The sequence below is a fragment of the Coptis chinensis genome, chromosome 6, assembly GCF_015680905.1.
Source record: "Coptis chinensis isolate HL-2020 chromosome 6, ASM1568090v1, whole genome shotgun sequence".
In the NCBI taxonomy this organism is placed as follows: domain Eukaryota; kingdom Viridiplantae; phylum Streptophyta; class Magnoliopsida; order Ranunculales; family Ranunculaceae; genus Coptis; species Coptis chinensis.
Window position 1 is genome coordinate 90,936,130 of NC_141461.1, and position 12,822 is coordinate 90,948,951.

Below are 12,822 nucleotides of genomic sequence, written 5' to 3' on the forward strand. Positions count from 1 at the left end.
CCTTGAATTCTTCGATCTCCGGTCATATTTAGGCGAGTGCATAGCAGATTGAAAGCTTCAAGCATTCTTGAACAAGAAACAAGTTTTGCAAGAAATTATGTAGGCGATTAAACAAATCACGCTCATAATTATTAGGAACAAACTCTTTGGCAATGCTTTCGTTTCATCTTAGACCAACGCCGCACCAATTTCTTGCTCTTAACGGTCGACCTCTTTGGTATTCATCCCACCATACATACAAGATAACCCCCTAATTTTGTAGCTACCAGTCAAACACACTTAGCACCCGAAATACTCTTGTATTCAAAAATCTTTTCAATTCGAGTCAACCAATCCACAAACACATCAGCATCCATCTTCCCATCAAACTCAGGTACATCAATCTTAATATCACCATGATTATTTTTTCTAACAAACGAATTAAACAATCAACAGTATTTAAATCAGTAGGTACACAATTACCAGTTGTAGGCGCATTGTCATCTGAAGAATCACTGTCAGAACAAAAAGAGAGAGTATCACTAGCATGTCGCCTGAGTGGTGGTGGAGGAAGTTGATCTCGCCTAGCTTGCCAAGGGGAACATGCTGATTATGAGGTGGCCGACCACCCCTACCTCTATTTGCACCACCATGACCACGTCCTCTAGGAGCCATGTAATTAGACTTTAGTGTTTTATGAAGAATAACAGTAGTCAACATAGAGAACTTAAGCTATTTAATTACTTACCAGCAAGAGCTTTCTTCCTACTCTACTCACAACTCGTAACCTTTTGACTGTAAATATACAATCAAAAGGTTAAGAAAAATGTTTTTTCTCCGTCTTCAGCATAAAGAAAGTACACTAAGGGACTTATCCATAAGGAAAATGTACCAAGGCACCCACGGACACAATCACACAGAGCCCAACTGCTAGAGATTCTCTGTTTGTTCTAGAGGTAAAACAATATATACAATGTAACCAAAATAACTACCTTTGTCAAACAATTAGCTAAATTTGGAAAGAGAATATGAGAGTGAGAAACCGATGGGAAGATGAAACTGAACTCACCATTAATACCACCTCCCTAGTGAGGGGAGCATTTGCAACAGCCATGGTGTCTAAACAAAATTGAAAGGTGATTGACAAATCATCTCCTAAAGGAATCGGCACTGTACACAGCAAAACCGGTTTTGATAAATTTTTTAGTGAAATGAGTATTGCAACCAATCGGAAAATTCTATCAAAACCATAACATACGAAGTACAATTAGCATAACCTAATAACCTCACAGATTGTAATTAACACATGCATCACGCCTGCGATCAATGCTAGTATTATAGAAAATTAAATTATCAGTTCAAGCCCAAAGAGACAACAAAAAGAACTAACTTACATCTTCTATCATTCCAATCAAATAAGATATCGAACAAACAATGAGTGTCTCTGAAGAATTTCCCATCACTCCAATACTGAGTCTGATCATCACCATGCAAATGAAACAATCGGGCCCTACTTTCCGAGCCAAAAATTGAAGAAACTTCTAGAAAAATAATCAATCCAAACAAATTAAAACTAAAAATTAGGACATAATAGCACTACTCCTCACCTTGGCTGTCATATTGTCATTATAAGAACATTACACTCTGCAAGGCATAAAAACATGCCTCACATAAATTTTTCGTAACACCGGACATCTCTTTGCATTGCTATGAACTATTTGGACACTACTCTCTGCTACCACTAGATAGTGAAAACCAACAGTGCTAACCCTTAGAGAATTAATAGGGTAGCTGAACCGGTAATGAGAGTCATAAGACTTTCCAATTCCAGTCTCTTTAGAGTTTAGACCTTTAATGAGCTACTAATGGGAGAGTTCATACCGAAAATTAATCACTTAATTTTATCAAACTAGGGAAATTACTAAACAGAAGTATTTATCAAGTTCAGATCTAGGGGATAGAAGAGTACAAGCTTGACAAGTCATGTGACATGTATCTGCCAGAAGAAAAAGGGATTTACAGCAAAATTTTCTATATGAACAAATATGAGGTCACATCTTCCACATTGGTACATCTAGGTTAGTGTTAATAACGCGGCTTACATGGTTGAAAAGCAAAAAGGAAAAGTAGGACCTTCATGAAACTCTCAGAGTTCTATACCGCACACATCCTCAGATCAGGGATCCCGTTTTTGAGTCTTTCAGTGACCTACAAAACTCTTTATATTGGGTGTTGTCATCCAACCAGTTTGAAAATTGCCTTTTCAATGACTTGTATCCTTTCAACTCCTTGGCCCCAAATGTCATTTCAGGGAAATCAAAGTTCAGCTTGACTGGACACATATCATCAAAGAAATCTAAACCGACTGGTTCCTTCAAGGTATCGGAAGAATTTACTTTCTCAGAAGTTCGGGAAATGAAGGTATCAAACTTCTCATCTTCATAAAGCGGTTTTGTGGCGTGGAGTCCACTCTGGGTCTGATTTTCTCTGAAGAGGCACAAGGTTTGTGAAAGAACAAGGGCTTTAGCTCCTGTGACCTAACACAATTCTCCCCTACTTCATTTGCAATGCTCCTGTGACCTTATATGTATTTTTATTTATTTGTTTATTTTAAAAAATTAAATAAATTGTCCCCTACTTCATTTATTTGCAATAAACACCCCGTTGTTTTATATGTATTTTTCTATTTAATTAATTAAATAAATTGTTTATTTTAAAAAATTAAATTCCATCATGACATTTTTGGATGGGGCTAGTTTTTGAAGAAGGGAGTCCACTTGGGAACTGGGTTTGGGACCAAAGTATATAAACACATCGTTTTGAAGAATAGGGTTTTTAATAATAAGAAAAATAATGAAAATGGAAGCCACAGAGAGAAATTTTCTTTGGAAGAGAGGTTGAGCCTGTTTGGACGAAGAGAGATTTTCGAAAAAACGGCGGCAACGTCGAATTGAGTAGATATTTTCATTTGAATTTTATATAAAATTCTCAAGTAGTTGTCGATTTCAATGATGTTGGAAAATGGTGCAATGTGTTTTTTGATTTAGTTTTAGTATTGTATTCTTTTTAGCGATAGCGGTTTATATTCATGTTTATGGATTGAAGAAAAACTCTGTCTCCGAATTTGTCTCGAACCTTGATAACAAGCGGGGTAGTTAATCGATTTTAGGCCTCTTGTTAATAGATGGCTAAGTCGAATTTTTGGTGGTCACGTTTTGGTGAAAGAATATACATTTTCATTTCTTGGCGGCTAAAGCCAAACAAAGAAATGGTATTGATAGTCCGTATTGTTAGTTGAATGGTTGTTGGGTTGTGTGTGTGGGGATGGCGAAGAGGCGTTGAAGCTTGGAGAAAGCTTGAGCCATCGTCAATGGCGTTCGCGATTTGGGTTTTCTTGGAACTTGGGGTTATGCATTTTTAAAATCGTTTGAACTGTTTGGTTTGGATTTGATGTTTGTTTGTATGTTGGAATGTATATGGGCCATTAATTGGAGCTTAGGAAAAGCCATTAATGGCGATTCGATTTGTAGATCTAGTATGGTGATGAAGTTTGAATTTTCATCTTTTGAGGTTGTTGTTTTCATTAATGTTGTTGGGTTTCTTATGGGGAGTCTAACCGACTTACCGGAATGGGAGTGGGTGGCGGGAAAATTTTGGTGGTCGGTGGTGGTGGTAACTGGTGAGAAGATGATGAAACATAGAAACCGATTTTGGGCTTGGGCCCCAAAATCGATGGGCTTATAATAGATTTTCAAATTTGGTTTTGTATTAGACTTTGGGCTTTAGAAGTGGGCTTTTTTAGGGTTAGATAAGTTTGAACTGGTTGACTTGCTGTTGACCCTTGGCGTCGTCGACTTTGACCGGCCGACCGACGAGTGGACTTTGACTTTGACCGGGGTTGACTTTGACCAGTTGACCCGAAAATTTGACTTTTCCTAAAATTATGATTCGGTCCTAATAGGATAAGTCTAGGACTATTAACGTGCTTGGCTTTTAGGCTAAGACCTTTCTATATATCGTGCGTAATGCGTGTATTAACTAATATGTGATTGTGCGGTATTTTATGATATACTGGCGTTATGACAAACTTAGACATTGACATTCATGAAAAATTAATAACGCGTAAAACTAAAATACGTGAATCAAGATATTTCATCGTTCTCCAAAATAATAAATACAATAAATTTCAATAATCGTTAAAAACAATTTACCACCTCTTTTAGAACTCTCTACATACAATTTTTAGAATTTAGTTTATGACCGCATTGATGTCATATGTTAGGTGGGCATTTTATTGAATGTGCCATAAATGGCCCGTTAACGTTATATAGGGGTATTCATTCATTGAATGTGCTTGTACTTAATGACCCGGTATTCATTGAATGTCTTGTGAATGACCAGGATTGTTTGGACTACCCTGTATATAACTAAGGTATCGCCTAAACTTTAGTTAGTTGTATTCCTTGAGTGTGTCTGGGAATGTAAGGTTAGGTATTCCTTGAATGTGGCATGGAATGACCTAAGGTACATGGGTTGTGAAAAATATGTGTATAAGAAAAGTAATTGATTAATTAATAAGAGAAATTAATTTGATTTTGCAAGTGTGCTTGGGTTTACTTTTGAATACCCATAGGATATCGGCCGGATGTTAGAAGTTCTAACTTTATTTTGCAGGAGGGTAGGACTTAATAACATTTTGTCAGTGGACGCACGGCCCCTACCCTTATCTGGCCGGATATCGGTAAGTGTAATTTAATTATTTAGATATTAAAAGGGAGTTATTAGAATGAGTTAATAAAATGGAGGTTAATAAAATGGAAGTTTTGCTTGGGAAGAAATTATCTTCTGTTAAAATGACGAACTACACCAATTGCCTTCCAAGTTGAGAATGATTAGGTTATGATAGATTTAAAGTGTGAATTGGATAAGTAAAATGTTTGAAATGTTTATATTTTTTAGTCTCAATCATACCAAATATTGATTTCCTTTGTTTTCATTTTGTTTTTTTGTAACGAAGGTGTGTTCTTAAGGAACATAAGTGGAAAAAGGTGATGGAATCATCGCGTGTGATTGGGATTCTCGCCGAGGAAGCGATCTGAGGAGTTTAGTTTATTAGGTATGATCTTTTGGAAGGATGTAATAACGTGGTGGTTACATTTTCATATGACATGAAATACAATGTTGAAGACACAGTATTCTTAAAGTTTGTTTATGTTTGTATTGGGATGGAAGAAAGACTTGTATAAAGTAATAAAGAAATTTTGGAGATTATTTGTGTTGTTAAGATTTTTACATGATGTGGGTTTTAGGTTTTGAACCTGTGTTGTATTCACCCCGCCATAGCTTTAGGTTTTTAGACAATTGAGCCGAAGTGAATGTTTGAGATATTTATATTTCAAATATTCATTTTTTGTTTAGAAATTAGAATTGACCGCAATGATAAACAGGAGGAGGACAATTGTTGGGCTCAGAATGACATTTTGGTGAAGTCGTCTTACTAGCTACCATCATGACATTTTTGCATTGCTGGGCTAGTTCATCCTCAGCTGAGGACTCACTTTCTTCCTCTTCCAAAACCAAACTATTCTTCTTCTTCTCGACTTTTTGAAGAGTGAGTAGATAAGGAAGAGGAAGCACAGGACCCACATGAATATTACGTAACCGAGGCTTCCACTTGCTGCTTCTGCTTGTAGGCTTCTTCGAAAAAAACGGCGGCAACTGGGGCAGTGTTGGAATATCCAAAGCTTCGAAAGGTATTTTCCTATGCTCTACAAGAACTCCAGTAAGCTCTGAGTAAAAAGTGAATGCCAACTGTAAGAGATCCACATTTAAGCCGCCCCACATTCTACTAGAAGCTATCTCATGCATATTCATTGGACAGCTGATGCCATTGAGAAGATCTTCAATTCTAGGACAAAAGCCAATGCGATCAACACCCGCAGCTTTCAAAATATCAGATACAAGATCATAACTGTCCTGAGTGCATAATGGTGGTCTTTCACTGTGAAAAAGAGAAGACTTTTTCATTTTAGACATCAGAACTTTGGGAAGATCACCGTTCATATACCCAAGAAGAGAGTCAATACGCAGGTACCTAAATCTTCTAGGGAATCTATATGGCTGATCAACAAACAAACTGAGAAGAGAATCATCAACGTGTGAGGATCTTTCACTTGATCTCTCTAACTTCCAACACATGGAATCCCAGGAGGCAACGTATTTCTGTAATTCAAGCTTCCCAGATGACACCAACCTGATCAACGTGAACCCACTACAACCATCTGATTCTGGATGTCGATCTGAGACGTCTCCACCAAGAATAGAGAACCCCAAAACCCTTTCTTTTTTCCACTCAGGAAGCGCCTCATTAGAAAGATCCTCTCTTAAAAGGCAATCTCCACAGCTGCATTGACGACCCAGCACGGAAAGCTCTGAAGGAAGCTCCCACGCATAAAGAGAGTTGCAGAATTTTGAGACTTGTAATGCTACAGATCCATCTGCAACAGGCAAAGGGGGTCCATAGCAGAAAATACAGAATTTAAAATTCAAGAAAGACCCCAACAATATAGCAAAACCAGAATCAGAAGCCCACTCATATTTATCTTCCTTTCTCATTGTCCGCAACTCTGATAACTTGAACACATTTATGTAATCTGGTTTATGAAGATCATGAGCCCATTGCAATACAGGCATCATAGGTCTTCTTATATCAATAAGGAACAAATGATTTTCAGTTGCCACAGCAAAATGAAAACCATCAGAACCAGCCATACCAAATGCAATAAACTGACTATCTTCAACCGAACTATTCAAATGAAACATGTCATCTTTCACCAAAACACTCACATCATTCTCCTCAAACCTCCAATCAACCTGACAAACAGTAGTCGAACAAGCAACTATAAAAATCCGAGGATGCCAACTGAATGCACAACTCAACCATTTATCCTTCTTCTCCTTCCCTTCTTCATTTTCATCTAAATCAAAACGTTCCAACAAAACACCAATTCTAGTCCCTTCCAAATCAACTGGAAATTCCTCAGCCACAACACAACCCTCCATATCAAACAAAAACAAATCCCCAGTCTCTAACAAAACTAAACACTCCTCAGGCAAATGTGGACTCCAACAAGCATGCACAACTCTACAATCAAACTCGTTAGACCCCAAATAAGCCAAAACTGGTTTCTCAAAATCCGTATAACTATTCCTAATTTCAACTCTATACAAATGAACAGTATCCAAACAAGAAGCCAATAAATAACCAATAACAGAATTACCTATTGCCTCAAAATCATCAACAGAAACTGCAGAAACAGAAATTTGACAAAGCCCATCATCGAATTCGTGCTCTGTCGTCATTAAATCATCATCACTATCCGAAATATCAAATTTTGATCCATTCCAAACCAGTTTCACAAAGCCCACTCTATTCAAATCATCCCCAGTTGGAAAAAACAGTAAAAAATCAGTTTTTGAGCATTTAAGGAGCTGTAAATTGTTGTTTTTTTTACCTTGGGGTTGTTGGGAATGTGATTTTGAAGAGGAGGAGAAAGGAGGGATAGTGAATGGAGAGGAAAGAAAAGGTGATGATAAAAGGGTGGTTTTGGTTTGGGGTTTAGGTGATGGTGTGAAGAGAAGTGGACCAAGTTGTTTTGAGGATGGTTTTGTTATTAGCAAAGGTGGTGAGTATACTGAGTTTATTGTCCATAAAGACTTCCATTCCTCAGAGAAGTTCATCTTTTAAGATGAGACAAATTTTCTACTCCAGGGTTTTTGCCGAGGGAGGGAGGGAGAAGAACAAGGGTAATATTGTAATTGTATTATATATCGACCGAAATAATTTCAGGATGTCGAAATCCGGAATATTTCGTAACTTTGTGGGCCGGCCCAAAGTGAAGAAGCCCATTTGATATTGCCAGCTGTAAGGCAAAGTCAGGCTTGCCTGCAGATATAATCCAGGACCCAGCTGTTTTTTGTAGTTGGGGGGTTATGGGCTGTTCTTTTGGGTACTTGCGTGTAAATCTAATTTGTTTGATTTGGCTACTTGGGCCCGCGGGTTATTATAATTTAATTTATAAAAATGAGGAGAACACTGATTTGTCCACTGAGAATCTGAGATGATAAATAAATGCCCCGGAGTGAAAGGCCTTAAATGTTGAGAACATTGTTGTTGTCGACTAGTGCTGGATATTTTCTATAAGGCTGAGTCCAATAGCTCCCTATTTCTTTAAAAGTAGTGTTAAAGTCAATAAAATATAGCTAAAGTCAATAAAATAGAGCTAAAGTCAACATATTTTACTCTATTATTATTATTTTTACATGTATATATCTGAAAGGATTTTTTACTTTTCTCTCTATTTTTTCTACATATATACGTATAGAGAGTAAAATCTATATCCACAGAAAAAAATAGATAGAAAATAATTTTTGTATGTATAAAGAGGAAATTAATGATAGAGAAGTAAAAATCTGTTGAATTTAAATTCTACTTTTAAAGGGATAGAGAGCCATTGGACTCGATGTGATTATGTTTTGATAAAGATGTTTTGGTCTTATTCTAGTTTGACGCTTCGTTCAAAGTTTTTTTTTGAGTCTCAAAGTTTTTTTTTTTCGATAATGATGAGCCAATTACGCACAAAATGCATCAAACTCATGCCACAATGACTGAAAATATCGAGAGAGTAATTGTATTGACATCATCACCATGCTAATAATTTCTTAGATTTGCGGAAATATAGCCCTGACATTTTCTAGTAGATATGTTTGTCCAATATAAAGTTGACCTTACTACCACATCAAAATTACTATTCGTGTGTGAACCGTGAACTAAAACGTGTGAAGTATTTTGAAGACAAAAAATTTCCACTTACAGAATTGAGTCAGTAGTAATAACAGTGACATCTTAACAGCAAAGTTTTTCCTTTTTAACGTTACTTCCACCAAATAGAATTATTAAGAAGCAAAAATTAGGTCAGCTCTTGAACCAAGTTTGATTCCTTTTAGTCCCACAACCGTTGAATCTGTCATCAAGTGTTCACACCTCTCATCTGCAGGGGCGGCTAAAGATAATCGGGGCCCTAAGCAAAGTTCGAATATGAAATCTTCTATGATTAATATATACTAATAAAAATTGTTACATTTTTTTTATTTTTTTTCTCACAACATCTTATTGATTTGTTTACGTTATTTCATATGATCCCAACTTTTTCTTTTTGTCTTTCTTGAATAGTCTTCACACAAACTTGAAACTTCAATTGATTTATTTAACAACAAATTGCAAATAGAGAGAGAATGTAGAATAATTATACACCAAATAAAACAAATATAGAAAGAAAGAAAGAAAGATTATAGGGAAAAACCATAAAAGGCAAAAATATGATATAAGTAAGATTGAATTGTTGGCGTTATATATACTTGATTATTTGTTATAGGGTGATGAAGAACTTTAATAAATTATGGAAGCGTGCTACTTTTTGTTGGAGGAGGCGAGGGAACCGAAAGAGTTTAAGTGTTTAACACTATTTTAACAAATAAAAAAAATTGTTACATCTTTTTAATTTTTTCTCACAACATCTTATTGATTTGCATACATTATTTCATATGATCCCAACTTTTTTTTTTTTTTTTTCTTGAATAGTCTTCGCACAAAAAGTTGAAACTTTAATAGATTTATTTAACAAAGAATTGCAAATAGAGAGAGAGAATGTAGAATAATTTTACACCAAATAAAACAAATATAGAAAGAAAAAGAGATTATAGGAATAAATCATAGAAAACAAAAAAATGATATAGGTAAGATTGAATTATTAGTGTTATACTTAATTATTTGTTATGGGGTGATGAAGAACTTTAATTAGTTATGAAAGTGTGCTATTTTCTGTTGGAGAAGGCGAGGGAACCAAAGTAGTTTAAGTGTTTAACACTACTTTAACAAATAAAAATTGTTACATCTTTTTTATTTTTTTTCTCACAACATATTATTGATTTGTTTACGTTATTTCATATGATCCAAACTTTATATTTTTTTCTTTCTTGAATAGTCTTCGCACAAATTTGAAACTTCAATAGATTTATTTAACAAAGAATTGCAAATAGAGAGAGAATGCAGAATAATTTTATACCAAATAAAACAAATATAGAAAAAAAAAATTATAGAGAAAAATCATATAAGACAAAAAAAAATGATATAGGTAAGATTGAATTGTTAGTGTTATACTTAATTATTTGTTATGGGGTGATGAAGAACTTTAATTAGTTATGGAGGTGTGCTATTTTCTGTTGGAGAAGACGAGAGAACCAAAGTAGTTTAAGTGTTTAACACTACTTTAACAAATAAAAATTGTTACATCTTTTTTATTTTTTTTCTCACAACATATTATTGATTTGTTTATGTTATTTCATATGATCCAAACTTTATCTTTTTTCTTTCTTGAATAGTCTTCGCACAAATTTGAAACTTCAATAGATTTATTTAACAAAGAATTGCGAATATAGAGAGAGAGAATGCAAAATAATTCTACACCAAATAAAACAAACATTGAGAGAGAGAGAGAGAGCGAGATTATAGAGAAAAATCATATAGAAGGCAAAAAAATGATATAGGTAAGATTGAATTGTTAGCGTATATATACTTGATCATTTGTCATGGGGTGATGAAGAACTTTAATTAGTTATGGAGGTGTGCTATTTTTTTGTTAGAAGGAGAGAATTGAAGAGAATTAACAAAAATTAAGTTTATCTAACAGTTTAACAAAAATCTAAGAACTTTAACATGATTTTATGGTTTCCAATTTACCAATATAAAAACGTTCATCCAACAGTTAAAAATAAATGAAAAACAATAGTGGCAATAGTGGGCAATGGCTGGATTATATTATAGGGGGGCCCTAAGCGGAGGCCTACTTTGCTATATGGTTGAGCCGGCCCTGATAGTACCATAAGATATGAGTTCTTGAAATGGAGTCCAATGCACTTAGCAGCCGAGAGGTGGACACACCGAGATCATGAGTCTACTCTTGTTCAAGGGAGCCGAGCCGGATGCTCTCACGAGGATGGGTGCACAAATACACATTACTGCAAAGAGAAGAGCATCATTTAGACTGGCAAAGCTGTTGTTGGCTAGCGGTGCAAGAGCCAATATTAGCAATACTAATGGTGACACACATTGCATCTAGCGGCGGCTTAAGCGATAAGGACATGGTGAAGCTATTACTACGGAAGGGGGCGAACAAAGAAATTTGCAATCATCTTGGTAAGGCAGCTTATGATGTTGCAGCTGAATCTGGTCACACAATTCTGTTTGATGTGCTTAGACTTGGGGACAAACTATGTAAAGCAACACACAAGGGAGAGGAACGTGCTATTAACTGGCTACTTGACAATGGTGCTTCGATCAATGGAGTAGATCAGCATGGCTGGACTGCATTGCACCGAGCAGCATTCAAAGGGCAGCTCAATGCAGTCCGAGCAATACTCGAGAAGGGTGTCAACATAGAAGCAAGGGACAAAGACGGTTATACAGCATTTTACTGTGCTACGGAGTCAGGTCAAGCAGAGGTGATTAAACTTCTTCTCAAGAACAGAGCTGATGCAGAGGCACAAACAAATAAGGGCTTCACTGCTCTACAGATAGCTAACTCATTGCACTATTCTAGGATCACCCGGATATTATCTGTACATGATTCCGTCCTGAAAGACAGGATCACCCACATTGGTGCAGATGCACATATGACATTCAGTGAAGGAAGACGAGTTTCTGGATCTATTAAGAAAAGGTCGAGCAGGGATAGAGTTCACCAGAGCATTGACTGGTCCGTTCCATTGACTGTAATCTAGCTAAACGATGAGCATAAGTTCCCGTCTTCACACCTCAGAATTCAGAAATGTAAATTGAGTATATAATCAAACACCATTAAATTTCTGATGCTTCTTAAAAGTTAAAACTAAAGTCTAGCTCAATCATAACTACTTGTACTTAACTGCAAAATGTGCCTAATGTTCAATTGGATTATCTCATGTAGTACCTAAGCCATCTAGCCTAAGCATAGTACCAATGACTTAGTGATGTCAGACAAATCACGAAGACTGATTTCTCTTACAATGCGGAAAAACAATCCTTCAAAATTTCACTGTTTCTAGATATTAGCAGTTTCATTTTTCCATCATTCTAAATCCACTCCCTCATGTGTGAGCTCGAACTCAGAGAGCTTTTGGCCGGTTATTGCATTTCATCAGCTAAAGTTTTCCTTCGCCATTGCCAACAAAACATCATAGTGCATTGTTTGAAAAGTATTTATTCGGGTAAGGGCATCTCCAATGAAGGGTGTAAAATTACACCTCTGTATAGGTTCCACCTAGGTGCCATTAGGATTTTACAATTCCAATTGCAAATTATTGTACATCCCATAAATATCCACTCTCTATTGTTCCAACAGAAAAGTGTAAAAAAAAATTGATTTTAAACTCGAACTACACTTAAAGTGGCGTCCCTATTACCTACTGTATACCCTTAATGGAAAGAGTTTTTTTACACTTGGGTGTAAACTTTACACTCTATGCGGTTTACACCCCATTGGAGATGCTCTAAATCCTACGTTGAATCACCAAAAACAATTTTACGGATATTTAAAAGAACTGCCTGACAAGTGAGAAGTAAATGTCACTTTTTAATGCCGCATAGCAGTATAGTAACTTGTGAGATAATTAAATTCTTTATATATGGGCTATTAAAAGAAAGCTCGTGAGCTTCAAACATGCAGTTCATATCATAGCCGAAGTATGGTTAGGTAAAACAAAAAAAAAAAGCGTAGCACCGTAGCAGACTCAAGAAAGGCAGCTTAA

The 12,822-nt window shown here is 35.9% G+C and overlaps 2 protein-coding genes across 2 annotated transcripts; one reads left to right on the plus strand and one right to left on the minus strand.

Moving 5' to 3' along the window:
- Window positions 1-1,994: 1,994 nt before the first annotated feature.
- Window positions 1,995-7,801, minus strand: LOC147495339 (uncharacterized). Its single transcript, XM_086568363.1, has 2 exons — window positions 5,425-7,801; window positions 1,995-2,516 (listed from the first exon to the last, which is right to left on the minus strand). The coding sequence occupies exons 1-2, from the start codon at window positions 7,717-7,719 to the stop codon at window positions 2,151-2,153; spliced, it is 2,661 nt and encodes an 886-aa protein (XP_086424489.1). The 5' UTR covers window positions 7,720-7,801; the 3' UTR covers window positions 1,995-2,150.
- Window positions 7,802-11,133: 3,332 nt separating this feature from the next.
- Window positions 11,134-11,883, plus strand: LOC147495340 (uncharacterized). The gene has a single exon (XM_086568364.1). It carries the CDS (start codon window positions 11,134-11,136, stop codon window positions 11,815-11,817), a length of 684 nt encoding a protein of 227 aa, XP_086424490.1. The 3' UTR covers window positions 11,818-11,883.
- Window positions 11,884-12,822: the final 939 nt, after the last annotated feature.